Source organism: Alligator mississippiensis, chromosome 4 (genome assembly GCF_030867095.1).
Source record: "Alligator mississippiensis isolate rAllMis1 chromosome 4, rAllMis1, whole genome shotgun sequence".
NCBI lineage: Eukaryota > Metazoa > Chordata > Crocodylia > Alligatoridae > Alligator > Alligator mississippiensis.
In genome coordinates this window covers 115,268,402-115,288,838 of record NC_081827.1, presented here as the reverse complement: position 1 = coordinate 115,288,838, position 20,437 = coordinate 115,268,402, and the positions used below count along the sequence as shown (strand labels likewise).

The following is a 20,437-nucleotide window of genomic DNA, read 5'->3' as shown; positions in this document are numbered from 1 at the left end:
CTGCGTCTGCAGGGTGGGGGTTGGGGGCACACCACCCTGTAATTGATTCCAAGATGGAAAAAACTTTTTCCCCCCTGTTTAAATGAGGGAGAAAAAAACCTTTTCTTGGAATCAAGTGAGTACAGTATATATTAATGCCTATATGTGATGATATTAAAATCGAGTAGTATTTTTCTTTGCTGAATCCAAGGTGGTCTTATGGGTCTGTTCTTGAGCATTTCGGCTCTCCAGCTGAGATGGTTCAACATGGCTGATGGCTTCCAGGAAGCCTCAGATATTGTAGAGCCTTTAGACGTATCCTAGGCCTGTCTGGAAATGGGCGCAGATGAGATGCCTCACACTGGACAATCTGGTGAAAGGACAGAGGCAAAGGCTATAACCCTGGACTCTGAGAAAACTGCTAATGCAAAAGGTGGGTAGGTATTCCTCCTCCTTGCCACTTCCAGTGACTTTACCTTAAGACTGAGATGAAGGCATGTTATGTGTTAAATTTTTCAGGGACTCCTGAAGGGTGTGGGGATAGGGTGGTGCCTAAGTGTCATTCTAGATGCCAGCTAGATGGACTGGGATCTGGGATGGAAGCCCCTCACCTGCTGTGGTGGAAGGAAGTAGCATCGAAGTCTGTCTTCAACGACAGAGCAGTTATGGTTAAAACACATTTCTGAAATTCATTTAGCCTCTGCCATAGAGTTTTATTTACCTAAGAATTTAATGTAATGGCACTTCACATAACTGCCCCTTGGTATTTATCTCTGTTGCTGTGCAGCTGTTTATTTGAAAGTAAATCTTCGGGAGAGTTAATCTCATTGGATTTTTGTGATCCAAATTGCATTACAAACAGTCTCCCATCTCCAGAGAGAGCTGCCATGTGTGAGCAGAAAGGTAGGACACCAGGAACTCAAGAGTTTGCATCCTCCTCAGCCCTAATCATGAGGGGGATGGGACAGCAAAGCCAATACAATGTAAGGGCATTTCATAGGTGGGGTTGGTCCGGGGTGCTGCAGGGGGGAAAGTTTGACTCCATTAGTAGTTTTGCCAAGTTCATAGGCATGTTAGCCCATTCTGAGACCTGTTTCTTGACCCAAAGAGACAACATTCCTGGCTGTACGGCAAATCTTCCAGTTCATGCATATTTATTCTTTAATAATTATATTAAAACACTTATTAAACATAATAATACGTTATTAATACTTCAATAATGGGTCAGTTGCTGTAGCCCAGTGGCTAGCCTGCTGGATTTCCAGTCTTAAGCTCCTGGGTTCAAGACCCCTGACTTGGGGTGCTCTTATTTGTGTACCTACCTTCCCAATTTGTGCTGTCTTCTGTTTGTGCAATACCTTGGTGATTGATGTCTTCATCCAGGAAGTAAAAGACCTGGGTTGTAGGCCGTGCTGAGCCAGAGGGGACTCAAACCCTTATCCCAAGATTTCACTGCCTTCATTGGCTTGCTTTTTTAGGAAAAACTTTCTGACTATGAGGATAGTCAGCTGTTGGAAAAGGCAACCTAGAGAAGTTGTGGCATCTCCATCCTTGGAAACTTTCAAAAGCAGATTAGACAGACACTTGGCATGGATGGCTTAAGTCAGGGATGATCCTGCCTTGAGCAGGGGCTGAAGTAGATGGCCTTATGAGGTCCCTTCCGGCCCTACTTCTCTATGATCCTAATGTTGCTGTGTTGAATGGGGTCATAGAGTCATGTGACCCTTTTGGTCAGTAGCTAAGCTGCAGCAGTAAAAGCATTGATTTTGGGGCCCTGGGTTGCAAAAGGATGTGATCAATAGAAGTGCTGACTCCCTCTTGCAGTAGGGCTGCGATGGCCTAGCAGCCAAGGGGTTTCCTTCAAAGCCCCCAAGTGTTCCACAAGGGTCCTGCACAGGTAAGTGTGTTTTCAGAAAGAAGTGGGACAAGGCTGACCTGCCATTGGTAACTTGGTTGTTCTGCTTTGCATGTATCATTGCTAGGGGCAGGAAGGGCAGAAGAAGGGCAGTTCTGATAAGGAGCACATCCTCTTCCCTTACGCCTTTCCCAAATCTAGTCCTTCATGTTGGTAATGACAGGAGACACTTTAGCTTTTGCTTTAAAGCCAGCCAACCTACCTGAATCCAGTTGGCATGATACCTATTTCTTACTATCCACCCCCATATCGCCACTTCAGTATTGGAAATTAATAAGTTTAGCAAACTGAAACACCACCAACTTTGGATGGCAGCTTATATGACAGTGTGCTGCTCCCAAATGTGCATGGGCATGTATATTCTCCTGAGTTTCTCTTTTTCTGGCATCACATTCCTGGTGGTTAAGGTCTTGTTTTTGCTCAGCTTTACTCAGACTGTGACCATTTTATCTAAACCCTCTGACTCAGTTGGATGGGACTGGAAGCAATCTCCAGCATGTAGATAGATTCATTTAAGAGGGCTTGGCATTTTAAAGTCCTGCCAGTTCATGTTTTCCCTGCTTTACCCAGCTGCAGTGGTTGCTGGTAAAGGGTTGTAGAAATAATGGGATTTGTGTGTAGAGGAGTAGAAGCCATTGTGTAGGTGTCCTGGAGGAGGAAGCATGTACATGCAGTGTTCCTTCCATAAAACCTGTTGTACAGCAGCAGTAGCATTCAGTGGTGACCTAGAGTACTGTGGAGTTTAAGGTTTTCTGCTTTTCATCTGACATTGCAAGTATTGTGGAAGTGGATGTAATTGTGGAAGCAGCAGAACCCCATTCCCTGGGGAATGTTGAGCAAGGACTAGGGGAGCAGTCTGTTGCTTAGATATGGATTAGGTAGGGCTTTCTGCTAAACTAGTCCCTCCCTCCCATTTGTACTGCTTTAATAGCCTAAAACAGTGGTGCTCAACCTTTTGGCCCTGCAGGCCAGGTGAGGGGCGGGCCTATCTGCAGGCTGGGTCAGGCCCTGAGACCCGGTACGGCCTGTTCCCTGCCCTGCGTGCTGGAACTGGGCCCTGGGGGCCTGGTACCATTCCCTTCCATCCCCCACATGCCAGAAGTGGGTCCCTAGGGCGCAGGACCACCCCCTTTTGACCCCAGATGCAAGGATTGGGTCCAGGGTAGCTGGCACCTGGTCCCCCACACAGGGACTGGGCTCTAGGTCCCAATAGTGCCCCCACCTGGATCTGCATGCAGGGATCACGCATCAGAACCAGCACACAGGGCCCAGGACTTCTCCTGGGTCCAGAGATTTGGCAGCAGGGTAGCAGTGGCACCACTCTCCCATCACCAAATTTCCAGACCCATGGGAAGCCTTGTGGGCCAGGGATGACACAGCACCATGGGCTGGAGGTTGAGCATGCCTGACCTAAAACAACCAAGCAACCTGCCCCATAAAAGCTAGCCACAACCTTCCCACCCTTCTGAACCACAGGCATGGTTGTGGCAAGGGAGAATTCACTATGTGGGATGCACACAAAGTCCATGAGTCCTGCTGCATAATAAGGTAAGCTTTTCAGTAGCCCACCTCTCCTGAGGCCTTGGGCTGTAGCATGCTGTGTGTGTGGAGGGGGAGAGGTGGGAGTCGGGGGCTGACTCCCTTTTTACAAAGAGATGGGCTACTCTGCTGCTTGGATTTTACCAATATGCGGTGGCTATTTGGCTGTGTGCTCCTGCAGAAAGGGTGACTTGCTTTTTTGACAGGATGCAGGAAGACAACTGTGCTTATTGGTGCCAGGGTCTAGCACTGTTGAAATTGCTTACTTCATAAGCACAGGGCTGGGGATGGTAGCATTGCTACTGGGATGTGCAGGGAGGAGCCCTGACGCTGCAGCAAGGTGGGGATGTGGCTTTTTGTAGCTCAGCCTTGGTATAGGTTGCTCTGAGTTGGAGAGGTAGTACTATCCTCTAAAGCTTTCCAGCTGTCTGCTTTCTTTGCCTGCCTGTGTGGCCAGGGAGTTTGAGCTGCCAAGTTTAATTAGCTCATGGAGAGTGGGCAAGGCAGGCACAGCTGGAGTTGCAGTCTGACAGCACACTTCTCCAGTGCTGCTCTTTGGACAAGGAGCCAGGGAACAAAATCCTTCTTCGCAAGGGCTATGTCTCCTCTCAGAACATGGGTGGCCATAGTCCTTCCAAAGGTAGAAGAAGCCCATGCTTGGACTCTGGTCTCTGAAGTTGGCAAGTGGGGGTCTTGAGACCTAAATCAGAGATCTGTATCTCTTAGGTAGTGGGCTCCAGAGCTAAAATTCAAGAGGTCTGTGGGAATGTGAGAGTCATGGCAGAGTGCAGGCTGCTGCAGGGCCTAATTACAGCCTTATTAATGCTTTTTTTTCCCCATCATTTCCTTCCAGGCTTCAGATGGTGATTAGACCTATTTATAGGGGCAGAGATCCTTAATATTCAGCATGGTGCACTTCTTGCCAATCAAATCAGTACCATCTGCATCTTTGATTGCTGCTTAATAACACTGTAGAACATGGTTAATTAAAAAATATAAATAGACTTTTCATCTTCTAACTTATCAAAATGCTTCTTCTTTTCTCCAATCAAAATAAAATGTTACACAAACTGAGAGAAGGTTGGTTTAGCACAAAAAACATGACAGACCTCTCCTCTTGCTTCTGGGGATCAGCATAAAAACATCCAGCGCTCCCACTTGGTTTAATTGTCTGCCTTCTGCTCAGCTGGAGGACCAAATTTCAGCCCATCTGACAAATGCCAACACACGGAAGGATGGTAATCTGCTGCACAGTAAAAAAGGGGTTCAGTTCTCTTCTGTTTTAGGTTATAGTGTGTGAATTACCAGAGTATTCGTGTCTTTTGGAAGTACATTGTGACTGCACATCTGTCAGGTTTGGTCTCATCCACTTACACAGTGGGAAGAGCGTGTACAGCAGTGTCTTGTTTTGATGGGGATTTAGGTTTGCTTAGTCATTAGTGTTTGGAGAAAGGGAGATCAGGGAAATGCACTTTGCATGTGGAGAGACTTGTGATAGTCCTTAGTTCCTGGAAGAGTTCATGATGCAGTCTTGAACCAGTTCCCTGGGAAAGCCTTCTATGGCATGGGTGAGCTTTCACCTTGTAGAGTTATAGACAGTAGGGATGGAAGGGACCTCGTTAGATCATCAAGTCCAGCCCCCTCATCAAGTCCAAGTTCCATCCTGCTGAAGAAGAAGAATTGTTGATGGTGGTCTTCTTCCTGAGGCTGTTGGCAGTCTTCAGATGGCCTGGGCCCAGACCATCTGGCTGTTAGAAGATGAGGACCAAATCCCTGAAGTTGATTCAGAATTCCATGGGAAGCCAGTGAAGAGCTTGGTGGAAAGATCTGATGTACTTTCAGTAGCCTTTGTTCAGTAGCCTGTGTTCAGGCAACACACTGCAGAGATCTGTACCATTTGGACTTTTAAGTTATAGTGGCTTTGTGTCCCAGTATATTGCATTGTGGTAATCCAAATGAGAGATGAAGATGTTAATAACTGACTCTGGGTTATTGCATTTCAGAATAGGAGGGAGTTTCCCAGTTAACTGAAGGTAGCATCCATAAGCAAGGTTCCTTGAAGGCTTGGCATCCATGAGATGTCCAAGGGTACTCCTAAGCTATGGCTCATATTGACCAATTTTAGATGCGTACCTCCAATTAAAAGAGACTACACTGTGGCAGTGAATTCTAGATGCTTTTCTGCACTCACTGGTATGACCTTTGTCTTGCTTAGTTTTCATTTCAACCAGCCAGTCTCCATCTGTGTACCAAACTTGTGCAAACACTGGGGCATTCTGGCAGTAGTGATGTGGTGAGTTAACTCTTTATTACTGGCACATGCATCTGTATTACCAGTTCACCTAATGCTTGCAGGCAATATTGAAAAGGACCTGGGATTGAATAGATTGTGAAATCACACAGGTGAAAGGTCTATTGATGGAGATGCATTCTTTCTTGGGTGCATCTATCTAGTAAGGATTCATACCATTTTTAGTGCATTCCCTTGGATCCCTGCCACTTCGCTTGGATGTAACAGCAGTATACCAGCAAACTAATTTCAGAAGCAATTTCCACTGTTTTAAAGCATACGCGCCAACTTCCAAATGTCTAAACCCCGTGAATGTTGTCCCCTGGGGTGTGTTAAGGGAGCATCCAGTGTAACCTGCGTATTTTATTTTCCCTAATTTTCACAGCTAAGTATGCATTCCGTAAATGCATGTAGCAAACATTGTGAAGCCTCTGCCTGTGGTGAGAAGAGTCAAATTACTTTCCCATTATTTGCTATCCTATATGTTCTTTTTAAAACAGAGGATCAACTCATTTACTTGTAGTAGTATTAAAATCACATCTTTTAACGGATAATTATCTAGATAATTGGTCCTCTACTCAGGGACGTGTTTGAAAGGATTTAGGAGTGTTGTTCCTTTCACCTAGAAAATAACAGACTCCATCTGCTCTGTAACAAGCTCTCATGGGCTTAACCTTGAGAAAAACGTTCTTGGGGTGTGCTTGTCCCACCGAGCTCAAGGAATTGGTGGGTGGTAAACTGCTTAGCAAGGACAGCAGCTTCTGTTGCTAAGCCTCTGGCCATGTTGTGAAGCTGGAAACCGGCTGGGTGTAGCCAGCTGGGATTTACAGATGCCCCTAATTGCTGGAAGTGGGCAGCAGGACCTACTGCTGGTTCCAAATGGCTATTATTCGTGGTTTGCTCAACGTTCCCTGTGCCAGCATATGCCCATAGGGCAGCCTTTCTCCCTCCCAATGAGGAAACTAATCCATTCTTCATGGTTACTGTTCTGACTTTTTCTGCCAACACAGAGGCTGCAACTAAGAAAGGAGACCAGCTCAAGTGCCAGTGGCATTGACCTGGTAGTTTGTGCCAGCTGTGCTGAAGGGCAGAGGCACAAAGGATTCTTGGCAAAATACTGATCTGAATATTTGTGAATTAAGAAATTTTGGCCAGAACTTTGTTGAAGAATACCTCACCCCAACAGGTAGTAAATCCAGGAAAGTCCTCTCCCACCTTCATGAAGCACTTGGGTTCCTTAATTAACACTGGGACACTTCTTAGGCTTGCTTACCAAAAATCAGTGCAGAATTGATAATTAAGCAGGAGCTGGGTAGGGTTTGGGGCTCTGCTAATCCTGAGCTGCTTGAGGTCCTTTGACCACGAGAAGCAACACTGCTGCTGTCCTTCCAGCAGTGCCTAACCTAGAGCAGATTGAGCCACACTTTTTTTTAAATGAGTCAATCATTGCTGCTGTTTGAATGTGCACCCAGGACTGCAGCATATTGAGCCAGGTCAGAGCAGCCCCAGCTGGCAGGGACCCCAGAAGGTCAGCCTGCCAGTCTAGGCCTGTTCCAGTCCAGCTCACCTTGCTGCGGAGGAGCTGGCTAAGGCATGAGGGTGCTCCATTGTGGGGCTAGCCAGTAGGCAGCCCCCTTACTGAAGAACCCTTGTGCCCCAGCCAGCCATGTCAACGTTTTCACGTGCAGTGCTTCAGAGTAAAAAAAACTCAGTTAAAAATCCAGTAAAAAACTCCACGGCAGGTTAATGCTTTTATTTACTGTCACAACCCAAGGGTGTGATTTTTTTTGTTTGTGTGTGCTTCGGCACTGCTAAATTATTTCCCGCCACTCGTAGCTTTCTTTGCAGGGTGCATTTCTAGGTTGCAAAAGAGAAATGCACGGTGCAAGGAGTTCCCGCCATTCGTATACAAATTTGTGTCCCACTATTGGCCAGTTCTAAATTATTCCCACGTGGCGGCTAGCGATTGGCTTGCTAGCCGTATAAGAGGCTTGAGCGGTTTCTGCCCAAGTTGGAGATCTCTGGAGGAGAACCCTGCAAGGGGGGACTCCGTAAACACCTTGAGGAGAACTCTAGGTGTGCTGCGAAGCCTATCAGACCCAGCACGTGTACCTTAGAGCTGGCTATAGGGGTCTTATCAGCCTCTAGCCTCTCCCTGTCGCCAAACGATCCCTCGACCTACCCTTCCCCGCGCGCAAGTTCCACGGAGCCTAGCAAACTTCGTGTGAGTGTATTCAGAGCTCTTTGCTTCGAGTTACTTTCTTTGGTTGACACAACGGGCTCGCGGTTTAGAGCTTTCAACCGGATTGGGCTAGAAGGTTCACGGGAAGGAACTCTAGTCCGCCTCTCTTCTTTTCTGTCTGTAACTGCAACTCAAGCAAGTTTTCCTGCCTGCACCGCAACCATCTTCAGTGTAAGTAAAATAATCTTTAATCAACCACCAAGCGTCCGTGCCTAATTCTAGCCCGCCAGCCTGCATTCCCCAACCCGCGTGCCAGGGCTGCTGGCCACAGCCCGCCGCGCGCCCCCGAGAACCTCGGACCGTTCCCGGCCCGCACATGGCGACGAGGATGGGATCAGGGGAAGGCACGCTGGAGCTAGAATTAGTTAAGAACTGCCCTTGGCGCACTGGAAAACGCCAAGCAGAAAACTTTATGGAACTGGAGGCGCATATCCCTTACCACCAGGTGGTCGGAACGGGTGAGACGTTTATCAGCGGATGCCTTTTGCTGAAGGGAGAAGAGGGAGCTTCTGAAGACAGAGCCCCGAGGGAGAGGGAAGTGTATCTGCACCCCGCGGCATTCGGGTGTATAATGGGTGATGAGCAGGTCCTGTTCAGGCCCCTTGACACTGTGTCCCTCGCCAGAGTCAACCCAGCGGGCGAAGTAAACCCGACCCTCACCCAGGAGTGTGCCTGTTACCTAAGATGTGATCGGGAGAGTGAAGAACCGGTGCCGATCAACCGGTTCACCCCGTTTATGCTGGCGTCTAGATTAAGGGGTCGCGAGCTTCCATCCGAGCTCCGCGAAGATCTGGAGTCGGAGGAACGCGCCACGGATGAGAGGCTGGCCCCACAATACGACAAGGGGGGAGTGTTAACTGCAACTTTTCACACTGTAACCAATTTAATGCAGAAGAATTTAAGTTTGAAAGCCCAGCTGCATATGGCCGTTCGAGCGGTCAAAGAAGCGGCTGTGAAAAAGAATCCTGAAATGCCACGACAAGATGGCGCCGAGCAAGAGGGAGACCGCGTGGAAGAACTGGAAGAGAAGGGTGGAGCTTCGGAGGAACCCGCGAGAGTTCGGTCAGCGACTCCGCCCACCGACGCAGCGTCGTTTCCGGCGACCCCGCCCACTGACTCAGCGTCGCTTTCGGCGACCACGCCTTCTTGCCGACATAGGGGAGAATCAAGCGGAGGAGTGCATCCACCCCTCCTGCCTGAAGCAATAACAGCAACAATGACTCCTGCAGCAGTAGTTCAACCTGTAACAACAACTAACCGAATTGCTACTGCCTACTATGCTTGCACCAGAACTGAACTACAGGATTTGTGCAGAGAATCAAGAATCCAACCTGAAGAAACTCTAGCTGTATGGTTGGGACGTTTGGTCGTAGAACTTGGATCCGTCCTGCTAAACCAGGAAGAAGCAAGCTTCTTGGTAAGACAAGCTTCGTGGAGTAGAGGACATGTCACTGACATCGACATGGTAGCGGTTAACGTTCACTGGCCTATTCCACTGCCGGCGCTTGTTGCAGGACTGATCAGTCAGAAAGCCCACGTATGGCATGACGGACAGCCAGAACATACTGGTGCAGAACATCTCATGCTAGCAATCATCGGAGTCTTGTACTGTGCCTGGAACCCCAAAGCATGTGCGCTGGGACTGACATCACTCCAGTGAATAAGACCATGGCCTCACCGTCATCTACAAGATCCTGGAACTGTTCCAGTGACCGTTCACAGCATAGATAGTTGTCTTGAGGTTTATGGGCAAAAGAACATCGCTTTCCTCTGGATTCTGCTTAACCCAATGGTTAACCAGCCTGTGAATAATCTCCTTCGTCAGTTGTCCCGACTGCGTATCCTGATGGAGCCAAGATTGTCTAGTGATCGGGAACGTCGACACCCAACCGAGATTCAAGGCGCAAGACATCATGAATCCGACCTTCCATCATTGCCACAGAGAACACCAGAGGAGCGATACATGTTTGGATTTCTCCTACAGCGTTCTGGACTCAATAAGTGGCAACTTTGGATTTTAGGGGACGCAGGCCAATGGCAACTGGCCTATGAGTTAGGTTTCCATTACCTAGAAGAATTAGACGACGGCTCCTCGACGATTTCATCTAGTTGAGTGTGCAAGAGAGGGTAGTTTTAAAGTAGCAAACACCTGTATTATATGTTTTATAATTAATAGTATAATTCCATGGAAATTTTGTAAATATTTTGTTATACGTTAACTTATTTTTTGAGAGTTTTGTTTACAGATCCGGAATTCAGAGTACGTGGTGAAGAGAAGCCCCAAGAAGGATAACATCATCGAAAGAAGTGGGGGCCTGACACGCGACTTCACCATGACGTCCACTGAAGCCCTGATCATGCGGTTCTTCGTTATGAATCTGATCATGTGTATATGTATTTGTGCTGGTTATTATTTGATTCAATCCCTAGAGGATGAACTTTTTATGTTAGCGGATTTTTTGTTTATTCGTTTAGTTCAACAACCCGTGGTAAGAGCTCTTAATAATCTGAGTGACGAGCGTACAGCATAATTTAGCTATGTCTTCAGCAAGGGGGGATGTCACAACCCAAGGGTGTGATTTTTTGTTTGTGTGTGCTTCGGCACTGCTAAATTATTTCCCGCCACTTGTAGCTTTCTTTGCAGGGTGCATTTCTAGGTTGCAAAAGAGAAATGCACGGTGCAAGGAGTTCCTGCCATTCGTATACAAATTTGTGTCCCACTATTGGCCAGTTCTAAATTATTCCCACGTGGCGGCTAGCGATTGGCTTGCTAGCCGTATAAGAGGCTTGAGCGGTTTCCGCCCAAGTTGGAGATCTCCGGAGGAGAACCCTGCAAGGGGGGACTCCGTAAACATCTTGAGGAGAACTCTAGGTGCGCTGCGAAGCCTATCGGACCCAGCGCGTGTACCTTAGAGCTGGCTATAGGGGTCTGATCAGCCTCTAGCCTCTCCCCATCGCCGAACGATCCCTCGACGTACCCTTCCCTGCGCGCAAGTTCCACGGAGCCTAGCAAACTTTGTGTGAGTGTATTCAGAGCTCTTTGCTTTGAGTTACTTTCTTTGGTTGACACGACGGGCTCGCGGTTTAGAGCTTTCAACCGGATTGGGCTAGAAGGTTCACGGGAAGGAACTCTAGTCCGGCTCTCTTCTTTTCTGTCTGTAACTGCAACTCAAGGAAGTTTTCCTGCCTGCACCGCAACCATCTTCGGTGTAAGTAAAATAATCTTTAATCAACCACTAAGCGTCCATGCCTAATTCTAGTGTGCCGCCTGCCTTCCCCGACCCAGCGTGTCCGGGCTGTCAGCCCGCTGCGCAAAAAACCCCCCCAAGGGCCTCGGACCGCTCCCGGCCCACACATTTACAAGTACTACCCTGCTGCTGAGTTTATTAGTTTACTCCAGCCTATTAGCCCTGCATGTGTAGATGCCAAGACGTTTACTGTGGAGCCAATTAGTCAACTCTGCAATAAACATCTCATGTAGATGTGCCCACAGTTGCATCTGAATATTTTATGGCAGGGGTGGCCAATTATTTTGGTTGGAGGGCCGCTTCTCTCTTGGAGAGCTGCCAAGGGCCACAATGGTAGCCCCGCTCCTTGACAGGTGCCTCACCCCCTGATCACCATCCTGGGACCACAAGTCCTACCCTAACCCCTTACCTTTGCCACGAGAAGTCCCTCCCCTTGAGCCCCCTACCCCCAAAGTATTCATTTTGGGAAGGTGGTTTGGCATCTCGGAACCGGAAACAAATCATATACTAAAAATCAAACATCTACTATAATATATATATTTTTGTTCTGATTTTTGTGTGTTTGCATAGTATACAGGCAACCCCTGCTTAGCGCTCTTAATTGGTTCCTGAAAAACCAAGCATTAAGTGAAACGAATGTTAAGAAAACTGAAAGTATTTGACCACCCAAGATGGTGACTGCAATTGTTTTTAATGACCCGAGATGGTGACTGTGAGCGTTATAACGAAACTCGCTGAGCGCTAAGTGAAATTGGGTATCAATTTCAAATGAGTGTCATAGCAAAATAGTGCTAAGTGAAACAGTGTTAAATGGGGATTACCTGTATATAGAGGTGATTGCATAATAGCACAAAGTAGTCTTACGCTTGTATATTGTGTGTGAGGTGTGGGATTTCTGGGGGGTTTGGGTTTTGTGGGTGTGGGGTGTGTGGGGTGCATGTGGGGTTTGTGGGGGTACGGTGTGTGGGGTGGATGTGGGGTTTGTGGAGAGAGTGTGGGCCCCCTGCCACATGCCTCCTCTTTGTCCCCCATGGTGCGCAGCCCCTGCCACTGGCAGCAGCAAGCAGCAAGTCCTCCTGGGTACTCCTGGCCTACAGCAAGCAGAGCCCCCTGGTGGCGCATGGCTCCAGCTGAATCCCAGGAGCTGCTCATGGCAGCATAGAGTCAGTCTGGCTCACTGGCGTGCTCCTTCAAGCCAGACTGGGCTGGCTCCATGCCAGCATGTGGGGCTCCCAGCACTACGGGCTAGGCCAGCTCTGTGCCTCCTTGTGGGTCTTCCAGCATTCCAGCGGGGATCCACGCTTGGAGGTGTGGAGCCAGCCCAGTCTGGCAGCATGCATTCCCAGCTGCAATTCTGGGAGGTCCACTTGCTGGCACAGAGCCAGCCTGGTCTGGCCCAAAGATGCACAGCTCCTGCCTGCAGTGCCAGGAGCCCTGCGTGCTGGCATAGAGCCAACCTGGCCCAATGGTGCACAGCACCCGGACGGTGCATGTGGCGGCGCAGAGCCCGCCCAGCCCAGTTGCATGTGGCTCCCCCCGGCTCCTGGCTAGAGTACCGGGAGCCACGGGCAGTTGCACACCATTGGAGCGGGCCGGGTCTGTGCCTCCATGTGGGGCTCCCAGCTGGAGTGTTGGGAGCCCCAAGGAAGTGGAGGCACAAAACCAGCCTGTTCTGATGGTGCGCAGCCTCTGAAAGCCCATACCTCCCACCAGCTTTCAGAGGGGCAGCTGCAGGTTGGTAAAAATTATCTTTTGGAGGGACCCCACAGGCCAGATAGAATAGCCTGGAGGGCTGGATCTGCCCCACGGGCCATATTTTGCCCACTTCTGATCTGGCTTTATCTTGTATGCTCGTCTTGCAAGCAAACTAAGTTGAAATTGTTCCAGGTAAGAGTGCTAGGCTTAAAATGTCCCCATGTTTCTGTAGAACCCAAGTAGCTATGAGGAGTAAACCTGTTCCCTTTCCAGGGCCAAGGTACTTGTATGATTTGCACAATGTGCCCCTTTCTCTGGTGGTTTTGTCACAGCAAGTAGTAAAAAGATCTTTTAGAGTTAATTTTCCATATCCAGCCATTTCAGGATTCCTTTTGTATTCTTCCTTTTTATCTTTGTACATCTCTTAATACATTGATTTGCATAAAGTCAGATGTGACTATTTCTGTCTACCCCCTTCTCTGAGTCCCTGCTTTTATTTTTAAGGAGAGAAGCATGTCTGGTGCTGGGAATCCACAAAATTGAAGTTGTTTAGCAGCAAAACAGGGACAGCACCAGGGTTTGAATTATATTCTGACTCTTGTGGGGGGTCTGTGGCAGTGGCAGCCAGAAGGCTCTCATCTCTTATGGGGGTGCTCAGCCCCCCCGAGCTCCCGCATAATTCGAACCCTGGGCAGCACAGGAAATGGCAACATAAGCTTCTTCCACATTGTCTTGCTCTTATGCCTCCCTTGCAAAGTGGGGTGGGAGCTGGATCTCAGTGTCTGTGGCTTCTGAACGCCAACAAAACTACTTGGTGATAAAAGGACTAGCTTTTTGCGTCAACATTTGTCAATAGGGAACTGGACTGGGACAATCGATTATGTCCTACAGATGACTGAACAAATTAGATGTTTTAGGTTGTCTAAATTCCCAGTGGTCCTCTACTGTCTGTGTGTGCCTCTTGTCTCTCAGATGGATACGTGCCAAAGTCCCCTTACATACAGACCTGTCATTTTACTGTTTGTTCCAATTTGTTGGCTGATCTTGAAAGTGTAAGGGTTCAGACTTGGTTACAGTCAATAGAGATTGAAAACTGTCCTGTTAGAATTATTCTTTCTCAGATAAACACAACACATCTGCTGTGGAATTATAAGTCAAAATGACAATATTCAGTCTGCAGAATAAGTGTGGTCAAGAGCTTAATGAATGTGGAAACATCATCACTAAAGATTTTGGATTCAGAGCTTGGCTAATAGTTCTGCCAGCGATGTGTGAAGCGGACGAGAATCGATTGTTGATTGTCTACAGAAGAATTGGGTCTGCAAAATTGACAGCTGAACTTGATTTGTGATCTCAAGTTTCCCATCTGTGATACAGGCAAGGTATCTTGGTTCCCTGTTTCCTTAAGTGATGCTTTTACCCATAGTCAGATTTGTTTAAATGAAAATGGAAGTAACTTCCCAGCTTTGTGCTTTCTTACCATGTATCATGGGTAATTTTGGATATGAGAGGGCAAATGATGTGGAAAGTGGTGAGAACTGCACAGTAAGTGGTCGTAGGGGGCGGTTCTCTAGAGTAGCTGGTCTACTGTGAAGCTGGAAAGTGAGAGCAGTGTAGTTTAAGTCTCTTTATAAATTGTTTTTCTCCCTATCATGATGGTCTCTCCCTATCTTTGCCATGTAAATGACCCCACCTTAGACGCTCTGTATAGTACTTGCAGTGCACTATCTTATGCATTCTCCTTGAGCTGAGGAATGGATTGGAAGAAATCCTAGCAGCAAAGATTAGGGTTGCAAGAAGTTGCGGTGGTTTTGCAAAGACTGTGAAATCATCTGTATCTGAAGACTGAAGTCTGCTTCATCCATTTCTAATAAGCTAAACTGTGATTGAAGATTAGTCCTTTTCTTTGCATTTTGATAAGTTAACATCTCTATTATGTCTTGTCTGGGGTCCGTACGCTATCATGTAAGTGCAGGGAAGGTCACCTAGCAGGGCTTTGTGGGAGCAAGCAAGGAGGACGGTAGGTACAGTTGGCTGGTGTTTATTAGGGACGCTTCAATATCTGACCCTGTCCTAGGCTTAGACCAGGGGAGGCAGTTTTTTTGGTGGCACACCATGGAAGGTCCTTGGTGAGCTATCAAGGGCCGTGCACATAAAACCTTTCAGAAGATACCCTTTTAACAAATTATAGATGGAAAAACAAATCCTATACTAAAAATCAAACACCTACAGTACTATAACCTTTTTTTTTTTTTTTTTTTTTTGAAAAAATATTTTTTGTTCTGATTTATGTGTGTTTGAGTACTGTATATAGTAGAGGCAATTGCATACTAACTCAAAGTTTTGCTCTTATTTATTGTGTGTGGGGGCGGGGCTGCCCACACACTAGGTCCCAGGACCCAGCCAAGGGGAAAGGGAGGAAGGCTGGGGACGCATACAGCAGAGCTTGCCCGGGCAATGCAGGTGTAGTTGGCCCCCCTTCCCCCCCCCTCCCCCCCCCCAATCTGGCCTGCATCTGCTTCTGTGGAGCTCCATGTGGGATTGAGCTTCACCCGCTCCAGCCTCAGCCAGCGTGCACATCTTCTTGACAGGGCTCCTTTCAGCTGCATCCACCCAGGTACTGTTGGGCTCCCCTTGCCTCCAGTGGCTCCTCCTATCCCTCCTGCTCCTGCTGCACCGCTCTGGGCAGCAAGTAGCACAGGGAACAGTGGCAGCCATGGGGGTGCACACCAGGCAACACGTGCCCAGCTAAGCGGTGGGGAAGCTGCAGCTGGGTGGCTCCTGCCCCAGCGTGTGGGGCTTATGCTCCAGGCTGCCTTCCATGCACTTGGCCGCCTGCAGGTGGCTGCTCATTGTGCTGGGCAAGCAGAGTAGGTGGAAAGCAGCTTGGAGCTGGAGCCCCATGTGCTGGGGCAGCAAGCACCCAGCTGCAGCTTCCCCCCCATCCCCACCACCTGCCTGGGTGTGTGATGCCTAGCATGGGTCCCCACAGAACTACCTGCTGCCCAGGTGGCAGGAGAAGCCGAGCAATACTTATAGTCACATCAGGAGCTGCCCTGCTGAGAAGCTCTGTACACTGGCCAGACCCATTGGCAGGCAAAGGCAGGAAGGCAGTGCAGGTTGCCCTAGACGGGAGCAGGCGGGGCTCAGTTCCATGCAAAATGGCACAGAGGCAGCTGCGAGCTGGATAAAACTAATTGGTGGACACAAGCCTGTTGGCCAGATCCAATCAGTTGGCAGGACAGATCCGGCCTGTGGACCATATTTTGCCCATCCCTGGCATAGGCTGACTTTGAGAGAAGATGGTGGTTCTGTGATGATATTGGCGCCATGCATATTTGGGTTTTGGGACTTCGCTTCGCAGAGGAGTTGCAGTGAAATGTCCAAGTCTTGTAGAAGAAAGGAATATACAACAAGCAGAGTTCTTTGCATGTAGATACAGAGGAGGAACTGGATTAGTCAGAGTTTGAACAGTCCCTTGTGGGTTTCCTCCGTAAAGGAGGGTATGTGGTTTCCATACCTAAAAGGAGGGTATGTGCTTGTGAGGGCATGCGGCAATTTCATTACTGCTAAGATGCTGGGAAAGGGAGAGTAGACGGGTTCTTGTGATAGAAATGTAAATTAGAGCATCTTCCATTTCGTTCTCTGAATTGATTGGCTATGCACTGCTGATCTAGTAGTATCAGTGATCCCACTAGGTATGTTGATCTAGAGAGGTATCCAGGAAGTTCTTCTGCCATTATGTGGAAAAACCTGATGGTAGTGACAAAATGATTTAATACCTGAATATTTAAGAGTGGTGTCAGCATGATTCCAACATGTGAATACTGATTTGTTCAGCTGTCTACAAAATACAGAGCAGAGATGTAGTCCTTGCCTCAAAGAACATCCAGGCAAATCAGAAGCCTCCTTCTTCATAGGTCATTTCACTTGTTTTCCTCCCTTGTGCTTGGTGGAGTCCAGATGCTAACTTAATACCAGGGTGACAGGGAAAGGGCTGCACTGCAGATTGCATGAGGCTATTTCAGAATTCCGGGTCGGACTCCCTGACCAACTTCTTGGTTTTCTCTCGAGTGGCTACCCAAGTCAGCTAGGAGCCTAGTCTACACTCCAGTCTTGCCCACAGAAGTCCCGTTCTATGGGCAAAACACTGAATGCATTCACCCTCAGAGCCCCTCTGCAGCATTAGGAGCCTCTGATCTGCCAGCAGAGTTACTCCACTTCTACCAGGTGCAGTTGGCTTCTGATGTGTAGGTAATCCAGAGCCATTAGCCAGCAGTTGCCTTCCCACTCTGCTGGCACAGTTGCCAAGTGGAGCTGCCAGAAGTGCATGGTTGTGTACATATTCTGGGGGCCGGGTGCTGCCTGCTGCCAGTCCAGGTAAGTATAGATGTAGTTTGTGTTCTTAAGTAAATGCTGTAATGAAAAGAAGTTGCATATGCTCCAGTGACCTTTTCACACTCTCTTCCATAGGCACGATGGCTACAGTGACCCAGAAGCACTTCCTGGAAGGGCAGACTTACTCTGTCCCTCTGATCCAACCTGACTTGCGCAGGGAAGAGGCTATTCTGCAAGTTGCGGATGCACTTCAATACCTTCAGAAAGTGTCTGGGGATATCTTCAACAGGTATGATGCTCTCCCACTGGGAGTCGGGGCAGATGGTGAGTGCCAAGCAGGAAATAAGTGAATGTTGCAAAGAGGCAGTTACACGCCAGGCCTTAAAGCCAGGGAAGCCAAGGAAAGGGGTGAGGAGAGACCAGATGCATTCCAGTAAAAGTTTACTGAATTCATGTTCTGTCAAGTTGAAGTATAATCACGTAGCTGCCCCTGAGGGGGCTGCTTTTAGCACAGACTTATTTGGTAGTAATTTTTTTAACTCTGCAGCAGTCTGCCACATATTACAGTGCTATTTTTGCCAGAGCCATTCTCTGCTTTTTCTTCCTCACTTTTAAATGGGAGAGCTTACTACTTAAAACACCTTGAAGAGTCTGGCTGATTTTTTTGTATTGTGAGCAGTGGAGTAGAAAATGTCTCTTGGTTTTGATCTCTGCTGGTTACAGTCTGATTCCTCCCTAGGTTTCTAGTGTTTCACACCTCCCAGTGTGTGTACATTGTGAGAGATGAGTCTGCATGTGAGCTCCTGCATATTTACTATATCACAATCTGTTGGAAGAAAGCTCCTGTTTAGCATTCAACTCAGGTTGAATACAACTCGTGGCATTTCTTGCCAAAGTCTTATTTACTTGTTTTTCCCTGAAGGCTTGCTTTAATGCTTGGCATTATTTCTCTTTGAATAGATTGCCTGTCTGTATCGTGGGTCTAAGTGTGACTTGTTGCTGCCCACAAGTGATGGCACACACACATATTTAGTGTGTCAGCTTTCATCAGCAACCTGCTTTTGGTGTTTCAGGGCTCTGAGATGGGGAAAGTGTGTATCACTTTGCTTAAAGTGGCATCAAGTTCCTTATTTTTCATGTATTGACCAGCAGAGATGCTTGTTACAATTCTTCTCTACAGTCGTTTCTGAGCAAGTTCTGTCCATGTAGCACTTGTCTGCAGGAATTACTAAGAGGGAGTTCACTAGAGTTGTCAGTCAAACAGACTTTGGTCTGAGGTGAATTGAATTGTTGTTAAACAGGTCTTACGGTGGTTTTCAGGAGGGGTTGTAGCTCACAAGTAGGCTAAGTATGCATTTTATGGTAAGGGTTGCCAGAATCTGTAATGGGCTTCCAAGGGAGGTGGTGCTCTCCCCTACCTTCAGGGTCTTTAAGAGGAGCACCTAGCTCCATGCACCTAGCTGGGGTCATCTAACCCCAGTGCTCTTTTTGCGCAGGGCAGGAGGTCAGACTTGATGATCTACTTTGGTCCTTTCTGACCCAAACATCTATGAATCTATGATGTAGACCTGCATAGTCCTTTCAAATCAACTATTAAATACAATATAAGAAATAAAGTTCTCTCATTTACTGACATCTTTCTAGGTCTGTAAAGCTGTTTTGTCCCCTACAGAAATATGATTTTGGTGTTTCCTAGAGACTCATATGGCCTTCATGCTGTTAGAGTGTCTCTAGTTCAGGGGTGGGCAAAATGCGACCCGGGGGCCAGATGCAGCCTGCCAGGCCATTCTATCTGGCCCTCAAGGTCCTTAAAAAATTTAGTAAATTAATATTTATCTGCCCTGGGCTGCCTGTCATGTGGCCCTCCATGGCTTGCCAAAACTCAGTAAGCGGCTCTCTGCCCAAAATAATTGCCCGCCCCTGCTCTAGTTGGTATCTCTTCCTGTGGAGGCCATCTTGTGTGGGCAGCAGTATAATCCTGGAAGGGTTGTTTCATAGTTTTTAGGGTCTGGAAGGGACCTTACAGGTCATCGGGTCCAGCCCCCCTGCACTTGGGCAGGAAAGACCTCTGGGTAGACTTACTCTGTCCCTCTGATCCAACCTGACTTGCACAGGGAAGAAACTATTCTGCAGTCATTAGCCTACGCTAAGCATTTTACCACATGGTTGTATAGCAGAAGTCCTGAGTGCAAGGATTACTTCAAATAACCGTTCAGTTGCTGATGAGTAGCCTGGGGAGGGTGGAGATGAGTCCCTTTTTCTGCCTTGCTCCTTACAGGGTGGGAGTTCAAATGGTATGGGGAAGTAAGAGAGGGCTCTGGAAAAGCCATAAGCATGCGGAGGGGATGTCTTGAAGGGGCCCCATAGCCAGGGTTGGTCTCCTTGCATGAATAAAGCTATCAGTTACACCGGGACTGCTCTTTCATTTTCATGCTTGCTGCTTTTTGTAAAGAGATGCCCTGTAATTTCCCTAGGGAGACAAGGCTGCTCCTTAACATGCGAGTCACTCCTGCATCCTGAACGCTGACTACGACACTGCTCCCTCACTCTTCAGTGCACTCATGACTTTTAATTACCAATTTTTTCCAACAACGGAGGAGACTTCATCGGGCCCTTTGTTTGCTTTGCCTTTCCTCCGAGGTCTCTGCTCTCTGATGTAATTAATAATGATTTAGTAATTATGCAGGCATCTGATTAAAAGTTCCACAACCTTGGGTGTTCTGTACCAGTCAAGGGAGAGGTTTTCAAGGTGAGAACCTTGCCACTTAGCAGAGAGTGACCTTTTTTTTTTCCCCCTGAGATAAGGCAGCTCTATCTCCCCTTTCCAGGAAAGAGCTGCCTTATCAAGGGAAGCTGCCTGTTCCAAACGGCAAAGTGACAGCTCCCTGTGAGAGGGAGGGGAAGCTGGTCTAGTACCACAGGTTCAGCTGAGTGTGTCGAACTCATTACATTTGTGGTATGAAAGATGCAGATATTCTGATGATGCTTCATAGTAACAGATTGCCTGGTATTGCATTATTATTATTATTTTCATGGTGACTGCAAGGTTCCTACCTAAAATTTAACTTGTTGAGGACTGGAATACTATGTGGGGTTTTGATGTTCGAGAATGAAGGAAGTGACACAACTCTGCGCCACTGCCCCCACTGCTCCTGGGTGCTGGCTCTGGCCGGGCTCCAGCCCCTCACTCC

General features: G+C 48.0%; 1 protein-coding gene across 2 annotated transcripts in view; it reads left to right on the top strand.

The window, feature by feature from the left end:
* The window catches only part of WASHC1 (WASH complex subunit 1), a 66,040-nt gene that overhangs the window by 8,994 nt on the left and 36,609 nt on the right, over positions 1–20,437 (top strand). For both annotated transcript variants that reach the window (XM_014609087.3, XM_019489371.2), the window contains exon 2: positions 17,382–17,535. In XM_014609087.3, the coding sequence (XP_014464573.1) occupies positions 17,382–17,535 (154 nt within the window). The remainder of the gene's footprint in view (positions 1–17,381; positions 17,536–20,437) is intronic.